General features: G+C 43.3%; 1 protein-coding gene across 1 annotated transcript in view; it reads left to right on the forward strand.

Moving 5' to 3' along the window:
* The first annotated feature begins 1,456 nt into the window (after positions 1–1,456).
* Positions 1,457–26,746, forward strand: part of MAOA (monoamine oxidase A) — a 68,555-nt gene continuing 43,265 nt past the window's right edge. The window contains exons 1-2 of the mRNA XM_041741091.1: positions 1,457–1,961; positions 20,699–20,793. Coding sequence (XP_041597025.1) covers positions 1,586–1,961; positions 20,699–20,793 — 471 coding nt within the window. The 5' untranslated portion in view covers positions 1,457–1,585. The remainder of the gene's footprint in view (positions 1,962–20,698; positions 20,794–26,746) is intronic.

Below are 26,746 nucleotides of genomic sequence, written 5' to 3' on the forward strand. Positions count from 1 at the left end.
TTGGGTCAAGCACCTCAGCTCGGACAACCCCACAGAGGATCAATAATGGCCAAGTAGGCCCCAAGTGGCGGTCCCCACTTCACCCCGCCCCCTCCCCAGGGAGGGGGTCCGCGGCTGCGCAGACCTCTCCCGGCCCCTCGTGACGTCACAAAGGAGCCTACCGTTGTGTGTGGCGTGGCCCTGTGACCCTGCCGGCCGGTCCCTTCAATACCCGCTTCCTAGGCCACCTGGCTCAGTCCTCCGTTAGTTAAGGCATGGGCACGAAAGCCCTGGGCTGAAACCCCCACGCGGCCGCCACTCGGGGTAGGCGAAGTAGGCGGAGCCAGGCTGCGGTCAGCCGGGGCTCCCGGGGGCGGTTGGGAGCGCGCTGGGCCCCGACCCGGTGAGGCTGGCGAAGCGCGCGCCGCTGGGGGAGGGGCGGACGTAGGACGTCACCTGACGCCCCCCGCGCTGGAGAACTATGAGCTCACACAGCTCGGCCCCCGCCCCGGGCAGTGGCCGCGGGAAGGGCGGCGAGGCGGAGCTTGCCCCTGGAGCTGGGGGCACAGCTTCCCGGATCTCGGACCCGCACTCCAACTTGGGCGCGGCCACATTCTCCGCGTCCGGGTCCAGCATCCATTCAGAGTGGCGCACCTTGTCCAGTCCGTTTTCCAGCTTCCAGTCAAATGCATCCGTAGAGGACTCGGAACACCAGAAGAGCTCCAGCGTGCCGGCCCAACTCGGCTACATTCCCGACCCAAGGACTAACACAGACTCTAAGATCGGCCTTTGGGGCTTTGGCGCCCCACCTGGCCTGAACCACCAGATCTCCATGTCTGCCACCCGCCCGCCCACCGCGGAGGGGGCCGCTCCAGCCTCCAACCCGGACGCCGACCTCCCCGGGGTCCCGGTACAAGGATCTGTCCCACCCTCAGGCTCCCCCCGAGTGTCGACAGCTGACTCCACCCCATCCGCAGGGCTCGAGTACCCCCGAGTATCAGTACCAGGACGTCCTACAACCACCAACTCTTCCGGAGAGTCAGCGCAAGGGTCTGGCCCGCCCACGGTGCCCGACTTCCTCCGGGTATCGATGCCAGCACCACCTCCACCCAGTAACACTTCCCAGTTGTCAGCACACGGGTTCGCCGTGCTCTCAGTGATCGGCTCCCCCCCGAGCTCGGTGCAAGGACCACCTACACCCAATAACTCCCCCCTAGTGTCATTGCAGGGGTCCCGGCAGTTCTCAGTACCCGGCTCCCCCCGACTATCAGTGCACGGATCGGCACTGCCCTCGGACTCCTCCGGAGTGTCGATACCAGGGTCCGCCCCGCCCTCAGTGCTCAGCTCCGCCCGGAGTTCGCTGTCAGGATCTGCACCTTCCTCAGAGTACTCCCGAGTGTCCATACAAGGGTCCGCCCCGCCCTCCGTGCTCAGCTCCCCCGGGAGTTCGCTGTCAGGACCTGCACCTTCCTCAGAGTACTCCCAAGTGTGGGTGCAAGGGTCCGCCGAGCCCTCAGAGCTCAGCTCCCCCCAAGGTTCGCCTCAAGGATCGGTCCTGCTCTCAAGCTCCTCCGGAGCGTCGGGAAAAGGGTCCATCCTGCCCTCAATGTCCGGCTTCCCCTGGGATTCGGTACAAAAATATCTTACGCTTCTGAACTCACAAGAGTCCACCCAGCCCTCAGTGCCAGGTACCCTCCGAACATCCGTGGAAGGATCGGCTCCGCCCCCGGGCTCCCCTGGAGAAGCAGTACCAGGGACCGCCCCGCCCTCCGTCCGGGGCTCCGCCAGGGTGTCGGCGGAAGAATCAGCTCCGCCCCCGGACTCCCCCCCAGAGTCTGTAGAAGGGTCCGCCCCGCCCTTGGCCGCCTCCACTCCTGTACCTACGCCCAGCGAGAGTCTCTACCAGACCATGGCGAGTAGAGAGAAGACGAGTATCGAGGGCCACATGTTTGACGTAGTCGTGATAGGAGGCGGCATCTCAGGTCAGTGTGGACCGTAGTGGTAACCTGGGGGCCCTGGCCGGCCCGGGGTGGGGAGCTTGCAGTAGCGCCGCGGCATTTGGGGGTCTGTCGTGCGTGCTGGAGTGCAACAGTACCCGGCCCCGGATCCTGCAAGACGACAGTGGGGGGTTGGGCCAGTTTTGCTGGTGGTGGGAACTGGGGGGAGGTAGATCAATAATTTTACTACTACTATTAAATACTAGCATTTAATTAGCTCTCGCTGTGCAGTTATATTCAGTGCTTTACTTGCATTTTCTCAGTCCTCTGCAGTCCTGTGAGATGGGTATTATATTTGCTCCCACTTTACAAAACCAAGTAACTGAGGTCTAGAGACTTTCAATAACTTTCCAGAGGTCAAACCATTTATCCAGAAAGTGGCTGAACGATTTTTTTCCATTTAAGACCTTCACTTCTAATCCCTAAGGTGGCTGCTTTGGCTCACTGACTTCGTGTTTCTTTGCCCTAAACAGAACATCAGTGTTGGGATTTTTGTAGTGTCGAGGTAGTAATAGTGTTATTCTGGTCCTGCTTTTCTCCAAGCACTTTTCCTTAGAAAATTTGGTAAGTGAAGACAAAGTAAGAATCGTTTAGTAAAAGATTTTTTTTAAAAGGAGAGAGGGGGGCTCTCATTTTTAACCTATGCCTCCTGTGTTTTAGAACTTGCAGGAATGTGTAGGCATTTATTGCCCAAAGCGAATCACTTTTGAAGCAGAGGTCCATAGCCCCTCAGAGAATGCCCTGCTGTGTCCTTTCATAAGAGCTCCCTGGGACCAAATCCTGTCCTGTGTGGAGCTGGTGAGCCTGAGTTCTCCTGGCCCCTGTCTTAGGCTTGCAGCTGACCAAGTGTGTGAGGCTTGCCACTATCTTCCTGGAAACCTTATTAATTATGATTGATATAGTAAATCAATCATGATTGATATATTAAATTGTCACTTAGGCTGTCATAACTGCTAAACTTTCAAATTTAGGAATGGTGTTTCAGCCCTAGCTAGAATCCCACATGAATCTGCCCAAGACCTGGGAGGGTGTTAATTTCTGAAATATATCTGCAGGATCTGATTTAGAAAGAGGGAGAAAGAACGCGGAAGGGATGAAGTAGGATGGCCCCACAATAGCCATTTGTATAATGTATAATTTGGTGGTGGTGGGACTCTGATAATGCTTAAAAATTAATTTTGAGTGGAGATAGCTTTTGACTTAGTCTTTTGAGGATCAACAGTCTGAATCACCAGAGAAGAGGTTGGCCTGAGCTGTTACTTTGAAACTCCAGCCAGTGCCAGCAAAGACATACATGTATGTCGGAGCATCGGACGAGAGCAGATCCTGGCGGAGAGTAAGAAAAAGAAGTATATTTCTATTGTTTCCATTCATTCATTCATCCATTCATTCAACAAACACTTGCTGAGTACCTGCAATGAAGAGAATTGGTGTTTCCCAAAACCTAATCCTCCCATGCAAGCCTCCTAGAAGGAATGTGATTGTGGATCACTGGGAAATAAATGTTCCCATAGCGTAATATAAATAAATAGATTAGTTCTCTCTCTTCCTCCCATCTCCATACCATCCATACTTCACAATTTGGGGTTCTTTCTGGGATTTTGTCTTTTTCTGTTCTTGTTCTGTGCTCCAGTATTCCTTAAGGAGCGTTTTGTCTTTTATTTTCCCTCTGCCTGATTACCTGCTCTTTCTCCCTTTCCAAACCTTATTCCCAGTGGTTGGTGGTGAGCAGAGGTGGATTTACTGTGTAGCTTGCAACCCTCATGCTTTATGGCTTACAGTTGCAGGTGCCTTCTGCTTCTCATTCTGAATAAATAGCTTTATACTCTGTCCTGTATTGGTAATTTTGCATTCTTTTTTCTTAAGGAAGGCACCCAGATTATATTATCTTCAGACCCCTTGAAACCTGGATCTATTATCACTATGAATTATTAATTTATTTGTTTCATTTGGGGAGAAGTAGAAGGCCTTTCTTGCACAGTAGTTCACATATCTGTTCCAGCAACCAGCTTCCAGTCTCTTAGTGACAGTGGATCTTCCTCTAAAATCATCTCTATCACTCAGATTTGAGAGATTTTAACACCAAAACTGACCAAAACAGTGCATTTTGGCTATGGTGCTTTCCCAGACAGTTCACAACTAAAATTAAAAGTAGATGCAAGTCTGGCTCAGGATAAACGCTGCACAAAACTGGGTATTTCATGAGGTGAGAGGCATTACTTCTCAAGGGTTCTTGAGGACCAGAAACACATTATCTTTGCATGTGCTCATCAAAGTGCCATGAGCTACTTAATCTCTATATCAGTTTTAAATGCTTTAGGGTATTTCTTATAACTTTTGTTGCAACTTGCACACCTTACTATACTATCCAAACACTTTTAATATATGGCCAATATCCAACATCTGCAGGGTCATTCCTTTTATATGACAAAGTAGCTCCTAGAAGAGTACAAATTCCAAATAGTATTCCTCAAGATCAATCCATAGTAACAGAAATGTCTTTCATTTTTGATAACTATCTTGGCTGCACAGAAAATGGCAGCATCTTAATATACTTCCCTCTTGTCGTTAAAAAAACCCATAGAGATGCCTGGGTGGCTCAGCACTTGAGCGTCTGCTTCAGCTCAGGCCGGGATCCTGGTCTGGGGATCGAGTCCGGCATCGGGCTCCCTGCGAGGAGCCTGCTTCTCTCTCTGCCTATGTCTCTGCCTCTTTCTGTGTCTCTCGTGAATAAATAAAATCTTAACCAAAAAAACAAAACAACCCAAAACCCCTCTAAAACAGGGGCACCTGGGTACCTCAGGGGGTTATGCATCTGACTCTTAGTTTTGGCTCAGGTCATAATTTCACAGGTCCTGAGATCAAGTCCTGAGTGGGGCATCATCCTCAGTGGGGAGTCTGCCTAAACCTTTCCCTCTGCCCCTCCTCCAATCGTGCACACACCCGTGTGCGCTCTTGATCTCTTTCTCCAAAATAAATCTTAAAAAAAAACCATAAAACAGAGCCACAAACCCCCCTTTTCTGTTCACTAGTCAATTACATAATTGTATATACTGTGTCGGTGGAGAGGGGGAAACCCCCTGCTCATTTTTAAGTAATATAATGATATCTTTAACATGCTCTGGTTCTTAACCTGTCATCCATCATCTATCACCAAGTCCTTCTTGAAACTGCTTTTTTTTTCTTTAAGAGTTATTTATTTATTTATTCATGATAGACATAGAGAGAGAGAGTCAGAGAAACAGGAGGAGGGAGAAGCAGGCTCCATGCCAGGAGCCCAATGTGGGACTCGATCCCGGGACTCCAGGATCGCACCCTGGGCCAAAGGCGGGCACTTAACCGCTGAGCCACCCAGGGATCCCCGAAACTGCTTTTTTTTAAAAAAAAAAACTTTTATTTATTTGTTCATGAGAGAACAGAGAGAGGTAGAGACATAGGCAGAGGACTCGATGCAGGACTCGATCCCAAGACCCCGGGATCACGACCTGAGCCAAAGGCAGACACTCAACCACTGAGCCACCCAGGTGCCCCTTGAAACTCCTTCCATTCTGTGACAGTTGGATCCTGAATCTTTATTCCACACTGATGGCTCCTTTTCTGTTCCTTTCATTGTGCCCATATTCTTGTGAACTTCGAGGTTTCAAATGGCCTCGAGGTTCAGTTGTTGATCACTGTTGTGCTCTTAGACGCTTTTCCCCCTCTTTTTCTCATTCTGGGACTTCAGATTTCCTTTATCAATAGAAAGTTCTTAAGTTTCGAGTTTGGATCTCAGAGTTTCTTTCTCCGAGATGCTGTTCTATAGCTTCTCTGCTCCTGGATATTTCACACTTTAGCGTTCTGTTCTTTGTATTCACCATGTCCAAAAGCTTCGTTGCCCTCCAACCCACCTTGTTTTCCTTACTTCCTTGGCTCCATTATTGGCACCACCATCCTTTATATCCAGTCAACAGATCCTTGTAATTCCTCGTTTGGGCTCTTTTTCTTCTCCATTCCCAGTGACTCCTCCATCCCCAGGATAGACCCCGGGCCCCTTTGGCTCACCAAGTTATGACCGCCTTTCCAGTGGCCTCCCTTTACTTTGGGTTCTCCCTTCATGTCCATCCTGCAGTGTTCTCTAGAGCCGATTTTTTTTTTCAATTTGAGCATAGTTGACACATAATGTTACCTTCGTTTCAGATAAACAATGCAGTGATTGGATAAGTCTGTATGTTATTCTGTGCTCACCACAAGGGTAGCTACCATGTGTCCTGTTATGCTGCTATCACAGTAGTATTGATTATATATTCCATATGCTGTACCTTTCATCCCTGTGGCTTATTCATCCCATAACCAGACTTGATTTTTTTAAAGATTTTATTTATTCATGAGAGACACATAGAGAGAGGCAGAGACACAGGCAGAGGGAGAAGCAGGCTCCTCGCAGGGAGCCTGATGCGGGACTTGGTCCCAGGACCCTGGGAACACACCCTGAGCAGAAGGCAGATGCTTAACCACTGAGCAACCCAGGGAGGTGCCCCAAGACTTGATTTTTTAAAACACTTATTTCATCACCATCTTCTTCTGCCCAAGACCTTCCTTCACTGGTCTGTTAGCAGCCCCTTGAGCTTCCGTCCATACCCCCAATTATCTAGCCCTACTCTGTTGGACGAGTAGTGTCCCCCACTCCCCCCAGCTTGGAGTCACACTGCTGTCTTGTCATCAGTGCCACACCATGTTTATTTTGTCCCTTCACTTCTTCCTTGTTTTCGTCTGTCTTAACATGGGAGTGTTTCTCTCTGACCGTTTGTTTACATTTTATCCATTCTTCAACACCTGATTAATTATCTTTTTAAAAAAGATTTTATTTATTCATTTGGGAGAGAGAGAGCACACATGAGCTGGGGTGGGGGGGTGGGACGTGAAGAGTGGGGAGTGGGACGGAGTGGCAGAGGGAGAGGGAGAAGCAGACTCCCTTTCTGAGCAGGGAGCCCAACGTGGGACTCAATCCCAGGACCCCGACACCATGACCTGAGCCGAATGTAGATGCCTTATGATCTGAGCCACCCAGGTGCCCCTGATGACCCTTTCCTTAATCACTCAGGCTACCCTTGATTTTTCTGTTAGTTCTTATCATCTCTATCTAGCGATCCACACTTTCTGTGTCTAATTCTTGATGTTATATTAAAACTATAGCAATTCAATCATTGACCATAGATGCTGACAAAGATATAACAAATGACAGAAACCCAATGGCATACGATTTTAAAATCTGCCCTGAACCAAGAATTTCAAAATTGGCTCTCTCTAGGGGGAGGAAAAAAAGGAAAAGAAAAGTAAAGGGAAAAAAAAGCACACCTCAGGGGGAAATGTATACTTCAGGGTCTTTGGGCCAAAGGGGTTTTTGCAAGGCAGTCCCATCCAGTCACCTAAGATTTTAATCCTCTCACCGGCATCTCCTTGGTGAAGATCTGGCTGTAACTTTGAAAACACCTAAGAAAGCGGAATGCTCTGCCTCTCAAAGCAACTCATTATGAGCAGAGATGGCTCTGGTACCTGGACTCATTCAAGACCTTTGAGAGCCTCTACCATATGCCAGGCAGTAGCTATATCATGGGGAAAAAGGCATGATGAGTAAGTCGTTTCCCTGCCCATAAGGTACCCCATCCTCTTGGAAGAAGTAATCAACTAAGAGAATAATTGATATTCATACCGTGAGAGAAATATTATTGTTATGAATGTGAATGAAGTGCTGGGACCTTGTAAGATAAGCTTCTAAGTGAAAACAGTTCAATCATAATACTGGATAGTCCTGGGGAGTAAGAGCATTTTTCCATCGTTTTTGCAATTTTTAAGTGCCATGTGGAAAGAGATACTTCTAACTAGTGTCTAGGTAGCGGAACTCCCCATATTTTTATCCACAAGCTAAGCTCTACTGAAAGAACTGAGAGCACCAGCCACTCAGACTTGGTGCTGTATAAAATCAGTGGAGATTGAATCCTTTTCATCCTCTGAGACAGAAAAGCTATTTTGCAAGAAGATTGACTAATGTTCTGAATTCCAACAATTGAGTTCACAACATACCACAATTTCCCTTTTTGCCTGAAGATTCATTTCTGCTGAAAGCATTTTTGGCATTTTAACCCAGAACTTGGCGGCACACACTTTGTGGTTCTGTAATGATAAAGAAAAACATTTTAAAAATGCTGCTTATTTTTGGCGCCTTAGTTATTTAGGTATTCTGAGGTTCAGTGAAGAAGAGGCATTAATGTTCTGCTTTTTAGGACACTTCTTTGCCTCTGTTCTGTATTTTCTCTCTCTCTCTCTCTTTTTTTAGATTTTATTAATTCCTGAGAGAGAGAGATAGGCAGAGACACAGACAGAGGGAGAAGCAGGCTCTATGCAGGGAGCCCAAGGCGGGACTTGATCCCGGGTCTCTGGGATCACGCCCTGAGCCAAAGACAGACGCTCAACCGCTGAGCCACCCAGGCATCCCTGTGTTTTTTTTCTCAAACCAGGATGCCTTCACTTTAGAAACCTTTTTGATGTTGAACAAAGACAACAAGAATATTTGGGTTCTGATTTTTTTGGTATCTTCATGGTTGAATGATATTTGGGCTTTAGCTGACATTTAATGGGCCATTTTCACATTTAGCCAATACTAATTAATTTGACTCAATACATAATTCTCAGCTAGTGTGAAAAATATATTTAACAACAGGTCAAAGTACAGTCTAATTATGTAAGTATAGTATGACTATAGTATAATTGTACCACAGAGACTCATAATGGAGAAAGAGAAAGGTAGAAGCTTGTTATTGGCGTATATGGGTCATACAATCTTTGTGCAGGTGTGACATACACTTATTTTATATATAAGCAATCTTGCCAGTATTTGGATTCAGGTGTACCCAGAAAGACTGAGGTTCTGTTGTAGCTTTACAGCACACACAGGGGTTTGCAAAAGTATAGCTATCCAGTCAGCACTTGTTTGAGGACTATGCTTGCATGTACGAGATGGGTAGATTTTGTAATGACAGCTCCTTTCTGTTAGGTTTGAGTGATCAGAACTGCACAAAATAAGCCAAAAGAAGTTTAGTCACATTTTTCACTATCATAAGGTCTGAGACAAGTTGATTGTTAGGACTTTTTTTGCCTCTATGGTAAAAAATATTTTATAGTTTTGCCAGGGATTTGTATTCTCTTCTGGATGATCTGTTCCTTATTATGTTGTCATTTGGCATTATGAATTAGGGCAGTTTAAAATATTTTTTTAAATATTGAAACAAATTTTTTAAAGTAATTTCTACACCCATTGTGGCACTCGAACTCATGACCCCAAGGTCAAGAGTTGCATGCTCCACTGACAACCAGCCAGGCTTCCCCAGGGCAGCTTAAAATCTCTAAACTATGGTTTTGTCATCTATAAAATCAGAGATTGGGTACGTTGGATTATGTTCTCTGTGATGTGTCTTCCAGCATCTCTTTCAGTAATTAGTAGTCTTCCTGCTGTCTGTCCTTTCAGCTTTCTCTCTTGGGACCCTCCCCCCAACATGTTTTTCCTTCCATTTTGTATTCTGGAAATGGTTTGCGTGATGTCTCATATTGACATCCTACATTAATTTAAGTCAGAGTCTGCGGCTTTCTTACATAAGTTCATTCGCCTTGCCCGTGAATTCTCTGAGCCTTCATTTAAAAGCCCTTTGGTATGGGATCCCTGAGTGGCTCAGCGGTTTAGCGCCTGCCTTCGGCCCAGGGCATGATCCTGGAGTTCTGGGATCGAGTCCCACATTGGGCTCCCTGAATGGAGCCTGCTTCTCCCTCTGCCTGTGTGTCTGCCTCTCTCTCTCTCTCTCTGTGTGTGTCTCTCATGAATAAATAAACAAAATCCTTTAAAAAAATAAAAGCCCCTTTGTAGTTGTTGCTAAGCCAAAGTAAATAAAACCCCACTTTATAGCAATAATTAATCAATTGATTAGGGAAAAGTGTCAATAAGAACATAAAAATCAGATGATAAGCTTTGAGAGTTGAGTTTATTACATGTTAACCATGTTCAAAGGTCACAGAATTGTAACCTGTAAGGGCTCACAGGGACCAATGCAGAGGCTCAGAAGGATCAAGTGAATTACCAAATGCCACAAAGTTCTTAGCAGCATAGCTTGACTTGGACTCCTACAATGCTGACCACCAGCGCTGCTGCTTCTATACCCTGCTTCACTGGGCTTGCTGTATAGGCTTATTCTTAGAACTGCAGTAAACTTTATTTTTGCTTTACTTTGACACTTGATGCTCTAAAACCTAGTGACTATTTTTCACAGTAATTCATATTCTAGAATATGTTACACAACATGTTACTGCTTCATGGACATTCATACTTAAAAATATGGGACACTCCATTAAGGCCAGATGACTTTCATATGAAGAATTTATTTCCTTTTTTGATAAGTCCATACCTGGTGTGTTTAGGATAATGTGTAGCAATTGTTTGAGTAGTCCATCAGCAGTTCTTAACCTTTTAGATCATATGTCCCTTTGAATATATGTTGAAAGCTATTGAACCTTTCCACCAAAAAAAAAAAAAATGCATATTTTTACTCACAGAATTTTTCCCCTTGCCCCGGGCCAGCATCAGATGTTATGGAAACGTCTTCAGTGTTATTGTCTCTGTAGTATAAATATTTGGGGCTGAGACTGAAGCTTCATAGAAATGGCAACAAATAAGAATTCAAAGGATTCACTAGGTCACTAGACAGTTACAAGTAATGAATATGTAAACAGACAATGATAAAAACAGTCAAGACATCTAGGCTGAAAAATAAGGCACATGCATCTCCTGTATTAAGTGCATGATAAATAAATTGTGCAAGGAACCTGACATGTTTTGGAAAGAGAGAATTCAGGTAGACAACACAGGTGAAGAAAATGGAAGGCTGTGGTGGTTGATATGATTTTTTTAAAATAATTTTCCAAGATTGGTATTTACAGATTTTAGGTATTGGAATGAAGACACTGATATTAAATATACATTTGTCATGGTTTACAATTCTTGGTCATTGAAGGCATTTGACAAAATTTGGACCCAAGTACAAGAGTTAAATTCTCTAGTTTCTCTGAGAGTCCACTTGTCTCTCCAGTGACCCTATGAGGCCCAGGAACCTTCCGTGCCATTCCTACTAGAAATCTCCAATGCTTTTGGTATTTGAGGTTGGTTGGGGGGGGTGTTCAGTGGTGGCTTGACAAAGAAAACAGGAAATGACAGACAAACAAAGGATTTCAGGAGGAAGTAATACTTGACAGAAGTACTGTGGGTTTTGGATAGATTCTAAAATGCAATTTTAAAAAAAAGCTTGCTTTCTTTCTCCCTTCACCAGTAAATCATTTCTTTTGTTTTTAAATTAGCAACATTTTTTAATTGAAGTATAGTAGACATATCAAAGATGACCTTGAAATTTCCAGATTAAATGGGTTTGCTTTGAGCCATGTCTTAAATTCCAGACCTTTTTCCCACATGCCTGCTTGTACTTGTTCATTCATTCGTTCATTCATTCATTCATTTGATAAATATCCATTGATTGAGAGCTCACTGTGTGGTTTGAGCACAATTGGTGTTTTCCTGCTTTGGGAACGTAGCTTCTAAACCTTCAGTATGAGCTGTTGTTTGACTATACTTTTTATTGTCCTCGGAGTCTGGAGTCCAAGAGTCCAGACGTGCAGTTATGCAAGAACTCTGTTGACCAGAGATCACATTGCTGAATAATCGAAAGTTAACTTGAAAAACTTAATATGTGATGCACACTCGATACATTCCTAGGTGGTGGTAAATGCCAAAGTTGAAGAAAAATGTCACTTTTAGGAATTAAGAGGAAGTACTAGGAGAGCCAGCCGAGAATAAGCTGTAGCTGCACTACAGTTGTGCTTCAGAACTCTTATCTTGTGCTCTAAGCATTGTTCACCTGGGTCCCTGCCCAGGAGAGTTTATTACTGTCAATATTTGATCAATCTTAGAAGAGATGAAACCAGCTTTTCCAAAGTGTGTTTTGAGGAGTAGTTTTTCTGAAAAGGCAAAAGGTGGAGAAATGCTGAGTTGAACAGGTCTCTTCACTACAGGACTTAGAAGGATCCTTTAATATGCCAGTGTGTGCCATACATTTCCCAGAAGAAATGGCATTTGTCACAACGGCCATGAACACCAACACTTTCCCTATGGGCATCTTGAATACTAGTATTCCCTAAAACATTTTGGAATTTATTGCTTTAAACCACACTGCATCCTAGTGTGCAGAATCTAGGGCCAGCAGTGTGGAGGGCCCTTGGTGTATTTTTAAAAATTTTTATTAATTTATTTGAGAGAGAAAGCATGAGCGAGGAGAGGGAGAAGCAGACTCCCCACAGAGCAGGGATCCTGATGCGGAACTCAATCCCAGGACCTGGGGATCATGACCTGAGCCAAAGGTAGACGCTTAACCAACTGAGCTACCCAGGAGCTCCGCTCCCCCACCCTCCTTGGTGTATTTTTAAAGTTTCAGTGAAAGAATGGGGAGGATCATGAATTAAGGAGTAATTGCATTCCCCAACTTGGGTGAGATCCATTTATCTAAAGTGAAGATGAATGCTGAACTATAATCAAATAAATTAGGACTGTCTAGACAACCAGTCTGTCGAATTCAGGGCAAATTGAAGTTAATTGTTAGCTTTCATCTGTTTGTCATTTGAGACAGCACTGTTTTTTTAGCTTATCAAAGGGATTAGAAAATTTGGCATTTGTAAAAGCAGAAAATTATTTCTTTGAAAGGAAGCACAAAATACAGATGGATATAGGGATGGATAGATAGATATGAATGGTTCTATGTATCAGGGACAAGTTTGTGTGTATTGATACTCTCTGTTCTCTTTTGCTAAAAAGTACAATATTGGATCAGAGACCAGAGAAAAATGTACTAGTAGTGCAGACACTGCTGACTTAGGTAGCCATAAAGGTTAAAACGGTTAAAGGTTTTAGGTTAAAGCCATAAAGGTTAAAAGGCAGTGCCTTTTCCCTATCAGTTTTTCTTAGTTGCTCAAGATAAATATAATCTAAGCATTAGAAACTTCCCTGTTGCCCTCATCCAGGTGAGAATGGTTTTGTTTTCTCAGTATTTGGTTATTCTATTCATTGCAACAAGCATTTAAGCACCCACAACATGGCAGGACCTGTTCTAGGGATGCAAATATGTACAACACTTTTCTGTTCTCAAGAAGGTCATAACACACTAGTTAAGAGTCAGCTCTCTGGGCAAGGGGTCATGGTGCCTTGGACGAGCGCAAAAGGCCGCTATGGCTTGGACAAGAGTGGCTGTCGTGGCAGGGGGAAGCAGGAAGATTCAGAACAAATTCTGAGGCTACAGCTAAGAGGACTTGCTACTTGAAGGGATGAGGTATATGACAACGGAGAAGAGTCAGAAACGGCTTCAAGAGTTTTGACCTGAGCATCTGACTGAATGGTGGTGCCATTTACTAAGGTGCAAAGGGCCGGGGGGAGGAATGAGTTGTGGGGAAGTATCAAGTGTCCTGTTTTAGATGTATTGAGTTTGAGATGCATCAAGTCAATGACCCCACTTTCTTGAGGGCTTCCTTCTAGTGCAGGTAACATAAACGTTGTATGTCTGGTGCCAGGTGGTGCTGAGTGCTAAGAAGAAAAATCGAACAGGCTGACAGGGACAGGGTGGGACAGAAAATTAAAACACTTCCCTGTATTTATTGAACGCTGGGGTCACTGGAAATTTTTCATGAGGAATATGCTACGTTTCAAGGTGTGTTCTGGAGTGGAGATACCACATCACTTGTCGTAGAAGGAAAATCAGAAATCGAACTGGAAAGGGTAGCTCGAGTCAAATGGATGGATTTCTTTTTTTCCTAAAATAGAAGAATATGAATGTACTTGAAGAAGTGTGAGAAGGGCCCTTGGCGAGGTCGAGGAGGCAGGGGTAAGCGTGAAGCTAGGTGTCGCAGTAACAAGTGAAGGATCATTTCTTCGAAGGCTTCACTGCGGAGATTATTAATTCCTTCTCCAGGTGCGCTATGTGGGTTAAATCATTCCCTGTACTGTTTCAATGGGGAGGTTAGCCATCTCAGGACATTGGAAGCAGTGCAGATTCCGTGGGAACCCAGTTTCCAGGGGCAGTGGCTTTAAGAAGCTGGAGCTTGGTTTGAGGTTGCCATAGCAGCACCGCTGCTGCCTGCATACATCATTCATCCAGGCCCTCCTGATCTAATAACCAGCATTAACAAAAAGAAGAAAAGAAAAGATGAGCCAAGTATTTTGCTTCTATTTTCTGTATAGTATTTCAGATTGAACGTGATTTCTTAGTAGCATTATATAAAAAACAAACAAAAGAAACCAATTGCCTGAACTCTCAAATGAGGTGAGCCTTTAGCAGACTTGCTTGCTTTTTTTTAAAGCCTAATACATCCTTTAACCTATTTTAGTTTAGTTTATGTGAAACCTAAATGATGGAAGAAAAATCAGAAAAGGAATTGTATTGTTTTAAAATCATTCTTATTTAAAATATTTAATTGTGAAGTGATGAAAGATTTGCTTGTGCCCTGATCCTCTGATTTTCCTGTTTTTCAGATTTTTTTCTTTTTCTTTTTTTCTTTTTTTTTGCATTTTGCAAATCATTGGATCCTTTGGATCCTTATTTACACAGTAAGTCCTTATCAAACTCTTTGCCAGTGTAGCTTCTCCGGGCTCTCTACTCTCATAGAAAACCACAGGACATTTGGGAGTCCTGAGTTCTTTTCCTTCTAAGGAGTTGGATTTGCCATGATTTGGGAGAGGAACAGCTCTCCGTGCAGATGCAAGGAATGGTAGATTTTGCCAGTGCTCACTTAGACCTCTTCCCTTAAATGGATCCATGGGAGAACCGTAGACTTTAGACACAAGGACACCTGAGAGTCTAGGACACCTTTCCAGGGCTGTCCTTCATTCCTTACAAGCCAATGAATCTCATACACTTGCTGATTTATTTTTTTTTATTTTTATTTTTATTTTATTTTTTTCACCTGCTGATTGAATACACACTCTTGCCTCCCTGACTTTATCACTCTCGTCACAGATCTGAGGCCAAGAGTTTATACTTCTAACAGTGCATATGGGAGCTTGCTTCTACTGGCTGGAAAGGCCTCTTTCCAATTCCACATTCAATGATACCTCATTGGTAGCTTGAAATAAGTAGTTTGAAATCAGATATTACTGGAATGTCTATACACCACAGAAACCAAAATGGTACAAATCAGATGCCCTCCCCACAGCCCAGAGATGATCATTAACCATTTAGCAGCATACCACTATATCAAGCCCTTTCCTTATTTTGCAGGGGAATGGTGCATACCAGGGGGGGCTGTGTGGGGGGCAGGTGTCTTCTATCACTCAAAATTCCACGTGGCAATGAAATGATGGAAAATGAATAAAAGGAAGAGCTATAGTGTACACTTCTCTATGTTTTGGCTAATCTATATTTCTTTGGACAAAAATAACTAGATTTAATATGAGATTTTCTCTTTTCATAACAAATAGGAAAATAAAAATATTTGCTTATAAATTATTTTCATGGAAGGAATAAGTCACAGAGATGATAAGTCCAGAGTAGGGATTATAGTCAATGGTATTGTAATAGTGGTATATGTGACAGACAGTAGCTACCCTTTGGTGAGCACTATACTTCGACTAAAAATAATAAAATAAATAAAATAAAACCCATTTTGTAGTACCTACATTTTATTTTGTGGCTTGCCTTTAGACTTAAAAGCTTTTTCTTTTCTAATAATTTTATCCCATTTACCAAAAAAAAGTACTAAATAAATATTTTGAAAGATAAAGGCAGAAGCCCTTAAGGTAATTTGTGGAGTTGACAATTGAGATTTGATCTTTTTCTGCAAATGATTATTGAGTTTTGTGGTGATGAGAAGAGGGTAGAATGCATAGTGATACACAGAATAAGAATAAAATAGGAGTTAAGGAGTGTAATCTAAGGCTTAAATCTTGAAGCAGACATTGTCTTCATTTGTTTCATTCAAATCAACAGCCACATTTGTTGAAAAACTTCCTGGACTGTAAGTATTTGCCTGTGCTTTACTTTCAACTTACTTACTTATTTATTCAAAATTAGTTATTATTATTCAAAAATAAATTTTTGGGGTGCCTGGGTGGCTTAGTCGGTTAAGCATCTGACTTGATTTCAGTTCAGGTCATGATCTCAGAGTTGTGGGATCGAACCCTGCATGGGGCTCCATACTTGGCAGGAGTCTATTGGAGATTCTCCTTCCTCTGCTCCTCCCCACATACTCTCTCTTTAAAATAAATAAATCTTTAAATAACTTTTTCAAAAAATGGCACTTTGCTTTTTTTTCCATATTTGGTATTTTCTAGTCTTCCAGTTATTGTGGAAGTTCCTTACGAGTTTTGTTCACAATAAACACACAAACTGAAACATTGGAACCCTATTTACTCAGTATTGTAAAAAAAATAGTTTTCCTAAATAGCTTATATCTTCCCTCCTCAAATTCCAAGATCTTTTTAAAGATTTTATTTATTTATTTGAGAGAGAGAGCCAGTGTGGAAGTGTGCTGGAGTCAGGGGTGGGGTTGGGGGGACAGAGGGAGAGAATCCCAAGCAGGCTCCATGTTGAGCATGGAGCCCTACCCTGGTGTGATCTCAGGACCCCAAGATCATGACCTGAGCTGAAATCAAGAGTTGGATGCCCAACTGACTGAGCCAGCCAGGCCTCCAAGACCTTTTTAAAACCATTTTTTTGAAATCCTAAATGTTTTAAACATATTCCTTATTTATTAAACTAAGAGTTGAAACTGTCCTTGCTGAGATAGGGCCAATCATTTTCCTGGAATGTAGAAACAACCCTTGTGGTCCAGTTTTTAATTTTGTTTATATCCTTCAATATCCAGTTGCAAAATGACCTTTGTTACTGGTGTGATCATTTTCTGGACCCAGCTCGCCCTGTTCCCCACCCCTACTCGCCAGCTCTTAAGTGGTACTTATTCATTATTGGCACTGAATGCCATTCCCTAAACTTGTTTAGAGTTACACATTAAATTTGATTTTGTACAGGCTCAAAGCGAGGGTGTGGGAAGTCAAATCCTTCACTTTTCAAGAGACTTTGTTGTGGTCATTTTGGGTGCTTTGCTTTCTCATCTGGAATATGGGGATAATGAAATCGACTCCACGGGATGATTGTGAGAGGTAACAGGAAAGGCACATAAACCTGATCTGTATATGTAGCTCCAAACCAACTGCTAAGTTGCCTCAGGGGAGCCAAGGGGGAGCCAGGAGCCGATGCTGTGGGACTCACTGCTGCTGGAGGTCAGAGCCACCTCTGCTTCTTCATAGGCAGCATGCAGAGGGTGACTCTCTCCTCCTTTAGAAGAGGAGCTACCAATTAATTCTTGTAAACTGTTGGCTGTATTTTTCTAATCGGTTTATAGTTCTATTGATTAAGGTGAACTGGGAAAAACGTAACCTTTTTGTATCTGAGTGTCTCTGCTTTTATATACTTTGACATAAGAACAAAGATTTGTGCATAAGTATGCTTTTAATAACAAGTTCGTCCTTTTTTTTAATGACCCTCAGCAGTGAGTAGCCTTTGGCTCTGTCCCAGAGAACACATTGCACCAAGGTTTCCAGACATTGGCTTGAATTTATTTAAATGTCATGGGATGAATGCTTTCTTTGTGAGCAGATTCCAAAGATTTGTTGCATACCTACATCTTTGATGAATGTCAGCCACAGAAGGGTACACTGTACACAAATTAGCAGATAGCAGTACTGGATATTATGGTTTAGCCTCCTCGCATTCTAGATCTTCTGGACCCGAATTCATCCTTGATTCTTTATAGGAACAAAATGCTGTGTTGGTCTGGGTCCTCTGAGAGCAGACATCAAGACATAACTAGCCATGTGAGAGATTTAGTGTAGGAAAAGCCTGCAAAGGATAAAGAGGAGAGAGAATGGGAGCAGGCAAGTTGTTAAAAATGAAAACCAAAACCAGGGTAGTCCTGTATGATTTCATACGATCTGGATTTTGTTGATCGAATGCCAGTAGTACCATTTAAACATGTTCCTCTGACCCTGAGTATAAGCTCTAGAGGCTTGATCACATCAGAATTTAGTGTTTGCTCCTTGTCTCCCTCCCCTTCCTTCCGCCCTAACTACTTCACAGGTGCTGGTGTATTCTTCCATTGGGAGGCAGATAGCATCTGGTTATCTCTCTGTGTGTGATGTTAGCAGATGTTGATGCCTCTTACACTAGGTCCATCAATTTATTAGGCATTGCAACATTCTGATATTCTAATTTTATCTATCCTCACTTACTCACTAGCATACTTTTACACAGCAGAACCTCCCTCCCCTTGTGTTAGTTCTTTGGTTGTTTTGAGGTTCACTGCAAATAGGAAAGGTAGGATGAAGGCCAGATCCTTTTCGTTTCCTTTAGTCATTTTCAAAATGGTAAGGTGGTTCCTTAGCGTTCTCCAGAGAACCTATGAGGGTTTTATGTTTAGTATGATTATGAATTCATGGAATTAAGCCATTGCTGCTGTTATTTTGCACTCCCCCGCCCCCCGCCCCATCTCCCTCTTGCAGTTGTTATTTTGATTTGATACTTAAACTTCCATCTTTGGCCAGTGGGAGTTTCTATAGGTAGGGTTCCTGAGCCTCTTGGTCACAGTCTCTGAAAGCCTTCTTGCTTTGTGGTATGACCTGATGTTCATACTTTTTTTGTAATGGGAGTTTAAAGATAACTAGGTATAAGATAGCACTAACAGTACAAATAAAAGTAGATTTAAAAATAAATGTGTGCACACATATATTTCCTTATTCTGTGAGCTGAGAGATCCCAGAAGCAATGACACCCCAGTAGCAAGGAGCACACCTACTGCCCAGATCTTGGTTTCTTTCTTTTTTTAAAAAAAAAAAAAACGATTTTATTCTTATTTATGTATTTGAGAGAGAGAGACAGAGCATGAGTGGGAGAGAAGAGGGAGAGGGAGAAGCAGATTCCCCGCTGAACAGGGAGCCCGAGGCAAGGCTCAATCCCAGGACCTCGGGATCTGACCTGAGCCGAATGCAGATGCTTAACTGACTGAGCCACCCAGGCACCCCCAGATCTTGGTTTCTAATACTGTTCTTCAGGGCCACTTGGGGTGCACAGTTGGTTAAGTGTTTCTCCTCAGGTTGTGATCTCAGGGTCCTTAGATGAGCCCCATGTTGGACTCTGCACTTAATGTAGGTCTGCTTGTCTCTCTCCTTCCCCCTCTGCCTCTCCTCCTGTGCACTCTCTCTCTCTCTCAAATAAGTAGATCTTAAAAAAAAATACTGTTCTCCAATAAAGGAGCCAAGGCTCATTGGAGACATGGCTGATTCTAGGCTTGAACAGTGAAAGACAAAGTGAGCCTGAAACATCTTGTAATACCAGAAAGTAAGGAATTGGCCGAAGCACACGCGCATGCGCATGTGCGCACACACGCACACACACACAATGATTGGGATGCGTCAGAAGGACACAGAAGCCAACTGAAAGAACTCCCAGTGACCAAAGTTGGAACAGTTTGAGCAAAAAAGCAAATAACATAATATCAGATTATAACCCCAAGCATAAAACCACTATTTATGGGTCCATAGTGATACAAATAAATGATTGAATAAGGAAATAAACAGAGGAGAAGAGAGAAATCTCCTTTTGGAAGGATTCCTAATAATTTATGTAGATAGTTCACCCTCAAGGAAGCAGAACATAACTTCCTGTTCCTTGAGTGTGGGCTGTGCATAGACTTCCTTCCAAAGCATATAGGAGGGAAAGGGAGAAGAGAAAGTAGCTTTATCGTGAAGAAACCTGGCAAGCACCTCTTCAACCAGATGATCAGGATTAACATCAGTGAAACTCCACATCGATAGCATGCATTCTTGATGTAATGGTAATCCACAACATTTTCTCTACTTTTCCAATATTACTTTACTGGGTTTTAAATCTATCTTTTGTGATAGTTTTTATTTACATTTAAAAACCTGCTCTAGGCTTTGAGCCAACTCAAATAAAGTGTGATGCATGGTTCCTACCTTTGGTAACTTTGAATCTAGTGGGGAAAACAACATCTAGCAAGAATATAAGTCATAGGATGTGATTTATAAGGGCTTTGTTTTAAGTAGGCTTCACGCCCAACGTGAAGCCCAACATGGGGCTTGAACCCACCTGAGCTGAACTCAAGAGTCAGGCGCTTAGCTGACCAAGCCACCCAGATGGCCCTGTGAGGGGTTTTTCAGTTGAGAAAAGTACTGAGGGCTGGTGTAGCCAGGACAAGTTTCCAGGAAAACATACTCTTCTGTTTATGCAATCAGGTTTTCTGGAAGAAGGGCACAATAAGGGTGGATTTAGGGGTTCAACACATTCTCTTAAATAGGATTTCATTACCACTATATATATATACATATATATATATATTTAAAATAATTACAGTTTGTCAACCAACCTTACGATAGTGGAATGATTATAATGTAATATAGGATGAGTTACAAAATTGGTGCCTTAATTAATCACAGTGTGGTCAGACTTTATTAGAAAGATAGCAAAATCAGTGGATTATGTATAAGGTCCTGCGTTCATTTGATGTGTAGATCTGGCTAAGTCTTGGATGTCTCATGTTTGGTTCTTAATATGGCCCTTGATTTTGTGTTTGTTTGTTTGTTTGTTTCCTTACAGGATTGTCTGCTGCCAAACTCTTAGCGGAACATGAAGTTGATGTCTTAGTTTTAGAGGCACGAGATAGAGTTGGAGGAAGAACATACACCGTGAGGGTAAGTGATTTTAATACTTACATATAATCTCTCACTCAAACTAGAAATGGGGACGCTGGAAGTCACAGAGCTAGAGGTGATCTCAAGAGCTCATGCAGTTAAGCCATTTGTCCTGCAGAGCCCTAAACTGCTCCAACAAACACTCTTTTCAACAAACACTCACTGAAGAGTGACAGCCCCTGACCTTCAATAACTTGTATTCTAGTGATGAAAACAAGCGTGAACAAATAACTTCAGTGCACTGTCAGAATTTCCATACTAGAGACCTAACTAGAGTATGCAACGTCTCAGGTGTGGTTACAGTTTGGCTGGACTTGAAGTGACTATACATCTATGGCATGTGTGCACATGTGCACGTGTGTGCACGCACAGTATAGGTTTCTTGTTTATTTGTCCAAGGATGCACAACTTAAAAGTGGGGCTACAGTAAGCAGAAGCAAATATAGCATTTTTTGTGCAATTTGTCCTTAGTCTTTGTTCCCTAAGAGGAATGCTGCTGCCAGAGACACTCTTCACGTTGGCTGGACATGAGGAGGGTGGTCAGTTCTTGGTGCATCAACTGTGTTTTTATTCTTTGGCTAATGTCACCATTCTAGAAAAATGCGTGCTAACTATTGTTTACTGTTATTCAAGGACATGGTCGCAGGCAGTCAAGACTGTGGGAGCTGTTGAGAGTGTACAGGGAGATGACATGGGGTGGGGAGGATAGGGCCAAACATGGAGGCTTGGGTAGCACAGAGCTTTAATGAGGGCAGCAGCAGAGGAGCCAGAAAAAAGCAGCAGAGGCAGAACAGTGCCATGCAGATCAGTGGAGGAAAGAGAAAGGGAGGATGAATAGAGCCAGCTGCCAAGGGCATTTGACATAGGATGAGGGCTGAAAAGAGGTCCCTGTGCTTGGCAGTTAGATCATGAATGAGGGCCTTTTCTAGAGCACACAAATGGAGTGTTTTAAAGGCTGGGGACTGAAAGGACAAAACTAAACAGTTGCAGTGATTGGAAAGAGAGGAAGCCATCTATCTAATTAGAAGATGAATCAGACTTATGGCAAAATGTTTATATGGTGCTCATTACAACGGCTTGAGCAATACAGACATTCAGTTGTTTTGCATTAAGAAGTCTGGTATTTCTGGTATTGGGGAGCTCAGGCTGGTGCAGGGGCTCAACTTTGTCGTCAAGGCTCTAGTCTCTTTTTGTCTTTCCTGCCTAGCCATTCTTTGCATGTTGGCTTACTGCCTAGTGGTAACCAGATGGCTGCCATGACTCTAAGCACTGAGTCCTCATTTAAGATAAGAAAGAGCATGAAGAGGCAACCCCAGTTTTCCTTTTACATTTTTATTTAAATTCCTTAGTTAACATGCAGTGTAGTATCAGTTTCCGATGTACAATACAGTGATTCAACACTTCGTACAACACGCAGTGCTCCTCACAACAAGCGCCCTCCTGAATCCCCATCCCCTGTTTCCCCCATCCCGCCCCCACCTCCCCTCTGGTAACCATCTGTTCTCTAGAGTTAAGAATCTGGTTCTTGGTGAGGCGGCCCCAGCTTTCTCTGCAGCAAAACGTTCCCTGTACCAGAAGATCCCGGCAGACATCCGCTAGTCTCCTTGGCCAGAGTTGGGGCAGAGAGCTACCCTCAGCTGCTAGGGAGCCTGGCAAAGCAAGTATTTAACATTTCCAGGCTGCATCATAGAAGCAGGCATGGGCAAGGCCGTATGAACAGAAATGGAATAGCCAACCAACATCTGAACTAGAATGTTGTACAAGCTTTCACTGATACCACACTACGTTCCCCCTGTCATTTGCTTCCTACCTTTTTAGATGTATAGGGATGTACCATAGATCTGTTTTCACTTTGCTCTAGCCTTGCGACTCAAAGTGTGGTCCATGGCCCAGCAGCCTCAGAGTCACCCAGGAACTTGACAGGGAACTTGACAGAAATGCAGGTTTTTTTTTTTTAAAGATTTTTTTTTAATTCATGAGACACAGAGGGAGAGGCAGAGACACAGGTAGAGGGAGAAGTAGGCCCCTCACAGGGAGCCCGATGCAGCATTTGATTCCAGGACCCCAGGATCACACCCTGAGCCGAAGGCAGATGCTCAACCAGTGAGCCACCCAGGCGTCCCAGAAATGCAGAGTCTTAAGCCTTGTCCCAGACCCACTGCATCCAAATCTGCATTTCACCAAGTTCCCCAGGGGATGTTACAGAAGTGTTGCTCTATGGTGTATGTTTGCTTGCTTGCTTGAAATTAATGTAAATGCAGATAAATTGTATCTAGTGAATTTCCAAGTACTTCTTCAGACATAGTCCACTGGGAAGCTGCTGGTCTGGAAGTGAGGAGACAGGATTCTGGCCCCTGTACTGTCTGACACTCTTCCCTTGGGGAAAGTCCTGTTGGCTCTTTGCATTTCCATTTTCCCATTTGGGCAGTGAGATACAGTCCACATGTACTCGAAGCTCCCTTGCAACTTCAAGTTCTAGTTGAAGACAGTGTATTGTAGAGCAAAGGAGGATTGCGTATCACACATGTCTGACTTAATTAGATAAAATTCTCCTGTCATTTTCTGAAAATTATTTCTTCACTTTGGAGATTGTTATTAAATGATTCCTTAGCCCCATGTTTCTTATCTCTCAAATCTTGTGGATATTAAATAGGAGCATCAGTCATGTTGCAGTTTCTCAGTTAAGAACAGGTTTCTTGCTATAAGGGAAATGAGAATTTCAGCATGCCTGTCCCCATCTGTGTTATTGCCCCAGGCTGATTTTCCATGCTGCATCATTTATATATGTTAGCACCATACAGACACTATTGTGTATTTAGCATGATATTGTAACTCATCAGGTATATGAGAAAGGAACTTTGAAATACTTACAAACTAGACTTACCTTTTATAAGGTTTCCAGTGAATAAAGGAGAAAAAAAGGGCTTTGCGAAAAAGGGACAAAAATACTATTTAATAAGAAACTGAATTGAATATTGTTAGAATTCCTTCTAAGAGTATAGTCAATTAGGATAATTTGGAGTGGAGATGCCCTAAGAGTTCCTCTTTAAGTTCTGATCTTTAAGTTTAGATCTTTAAATTCCGAAATGTTAAATTTGGTATTGTACTTGACAGCTATTCAGATAGATCTCCTATGAGCTCAGAACTTCCCAATTTTTCAGGGTGCCTGGTTGGCTCGGTTGGTGGAGTGTGTGACTCTTGATCTCTGGGTTGTAGGTGTGAGCCCTACGTTGGGTGTAAAGATTGCTTAATAATAAAATCTTTAGGGGCACCTGGGTGGCTCAGTCAGTTAAGCATCTGCCTTTGGCTCAGGTCATGATTCCAGGGTCCTGGTATCAAGCCCTGCATTGGGCTCTCTGCTCAGTGGGGAGCCTGCTTCTCCCTCTCCCTCTGCCCCTCCTCCTGCTCTCTCTTAAAAAAAAATAAAATATTTTTTAAAAAAGAGAGAGGTAGAGAGAGAGAAAGATGCAGAGACACAGGCTGAGGGAGAAGCAGGCTCCCTGCAAGGAGCCCGGTGTGGGACTTGATCTCGAATCCTGAGATCACACCATTGGCCAAAGGTAGATGCTCAACCGCTGAGCCACTCAGGCATCCCTAAATAAAATCTTTTAAAAAAATAAAATCTTGGGATCCCTGGGTGGCGCAGCGGTTTGGCGCCTGCCTTTGGCCCAGGGTGCGATCCTGGAGACCCGGGATCGAGTCCCACGTCAGGCTCCCGCTGCGTGGAGCCTGCTTCTCCCTCTCCTTGTGTCTCCGCCTCTCTCTCTCTCACTGTGTGCCTATCATAAATAAAAAAAAATAAAAATAAAAAAAATAATAAAATAAAATCTTTAGGGGTGCCTGGCTGGCTCAATTGATAGAACATGTGACTTTTGATCTTAGGGTTGTGAGTTCAAGTACCATGTTGGGTGTGGAGCTTACCTAAAATAAATTTAGAAAGAAAGAAAGAACTCCCCAATTTTTTCTTAGTGCAGTTCCTTTATAATTCTTCAGGACCATATTTATGAAGTCGAAATGCCTGCATGGCTATCATAGGGATGGTGTATTTGTTTCTATCTAGTTGCATGTTTGTGCCCTCTTCAGAGTCTGAGACATAAGATCAAAAGCAAGACCCTCAAGGTGGAGGTACAACAGAGCAGAATATGGTAATACAGTTCTGATATCTTCATGCTGAACCTGATGCACCTCCTTTAGAGTCTTTCACCTTTGTAAAGAAACATTCTGTAAAAGAAAACAAATGAACACAAAGACAACAAACAAACCAGAAGCCAACTAAGTATAGAGAACAAACTAGTGGTTGCTAGAGGGGTGGTACCTGGGTGGGGAGGGGGTGGACGAAATAGGTAAAGTGGATTAAGAGGTACAAACTTCCAGTTATAAAATAAGTAAGAGAACTTTTCCCAGGGTTGAAAAGTACAGCATAGGGAGTATAGTTGATAATATTGTAATAGGTTATATGGTAAAAATAGGAGTATTCCGTAAAATGCCTCACACGTTTTACTACTTCACTTAGGATTATTTGCTTTAAAGATAGTTTCAGTACTCTAAAGGCATCATGTGTGGAAGTTCCCATGAGTCCTCTTGCTGTCTTTATTAAAGCCTAGAAATTTATTGGAGTAGTGACTCCAGTTTTGTTTTATATTTAAAAGGGGTGCTGGAGATGAGAGAAGGTTTAGAGAACAGTACCAGGAGTTAGTAAAAGACAATGTAAGGATTATTTAAGGGACAGGTGAAAGAAGTCAAAAGCACATGTCATTTCTGGTATTATGACAGAATGGAAGCCCTGATTAACTGCCTCCATTGAAATAAGTAGAATGCTGAATAAAATATACTCTGCCGCCTTGACATGGAAATCAGAAATTTGCAGACCTCCTGGATGTTGAACGGACATCTCAAATTTCACACACCCTACCTGAACTTCTGATCTTCTCCATCAAGAACTCCATTCCAGCAGCCTTCCTTGTATCAAAGGATGGCAACTCCAAAAAACTCGAGAGTCACACTCAAAACTCTCAGGCCTCACATTCACTCTGTTGACTCTGCCTTCAGATATATCCAGAATTCACTGCTTTGCACCACTTCCATGGCTACCACCTGGTGGGAGCCACCATCATCTCTACACCAGATTGCTGAAATGATCTCCTAACTGATTTCCCTGCTTTCACCCTTGCCTCCTAGAATCTATTCTTAGTGCAGCAGCCAGAGTGAGCCTGTCAAACCTAAGTCAGATCTTTGGCACATCTCTGCTCAAAAGCTTCCAAAGGCTTTCCTTCGCACTCAGAGGCCAACTGGTGTCCTTACAATGCCCTGTGAGGCTTTCCATGACCTGCCCCCTAATAACCTCTCTAACCTCATGTCACATTCTCTTTTCTTTTTTTTTTTTTGAGAGGAGAGAAGAGTAGAGGGAGAGAGAGGGAAAGAGAATCTCCCAAGAAGGTTCCACATCAGCACAGAGCCTGACGTGAAGTTTGATCTCACAACCCTGAGATCATGACCTGACCTGAAATCAAGAGTTGGACTCTTAACCGACTGAGCCACCTGGGTGCCCCTCCAGTTCTCTTTTCCTTGCTCACTCTGTTCTAGCCAACTGGCCTCCTCTTTCTTGAACAGGCTAGTCACCCTTCCACCTTAGAATCTGCACTGGTTGTACTTTCTGCCAGGAATGCTCTTCTCTTGGCATACGGACAATTCCTTCATTTCCTTCAAGTCTTTATGTAAATATTCCCTCTTCAAGGAGGCCTACATATGCATTGTATGTTAAATTGGAATCTTTCCTCTGCAGTTTCAGTCCCCCTGTCCTATTGTTATTCTTTGTCTTTTCTTGTTCTTGTCAACCTGAGATAGTTATTATGTTTGGGGTTCACTCCCAATGGGTCTCTTCCCACTTAGTGTAAGTTCCTTCAGAGGAGGAATCTTTGCTTTGTTTGCTGATGCAACAGAAGCTCTTTGAAGA

Source organism: Vulpes lagopus, chromosome X (assembly GCF_018345385.1).
Source record: "Vulpes lagopus strain Blue_001 chromosome X, ASM1834538v1, whole genome shotgun sequence".
Classification (NCBI taxonomy): Eukaryota; Metazoa; Chordata; class Mammalia; order Carnivora; family Canidae; genus Vulpes; species Vulpes lagopus.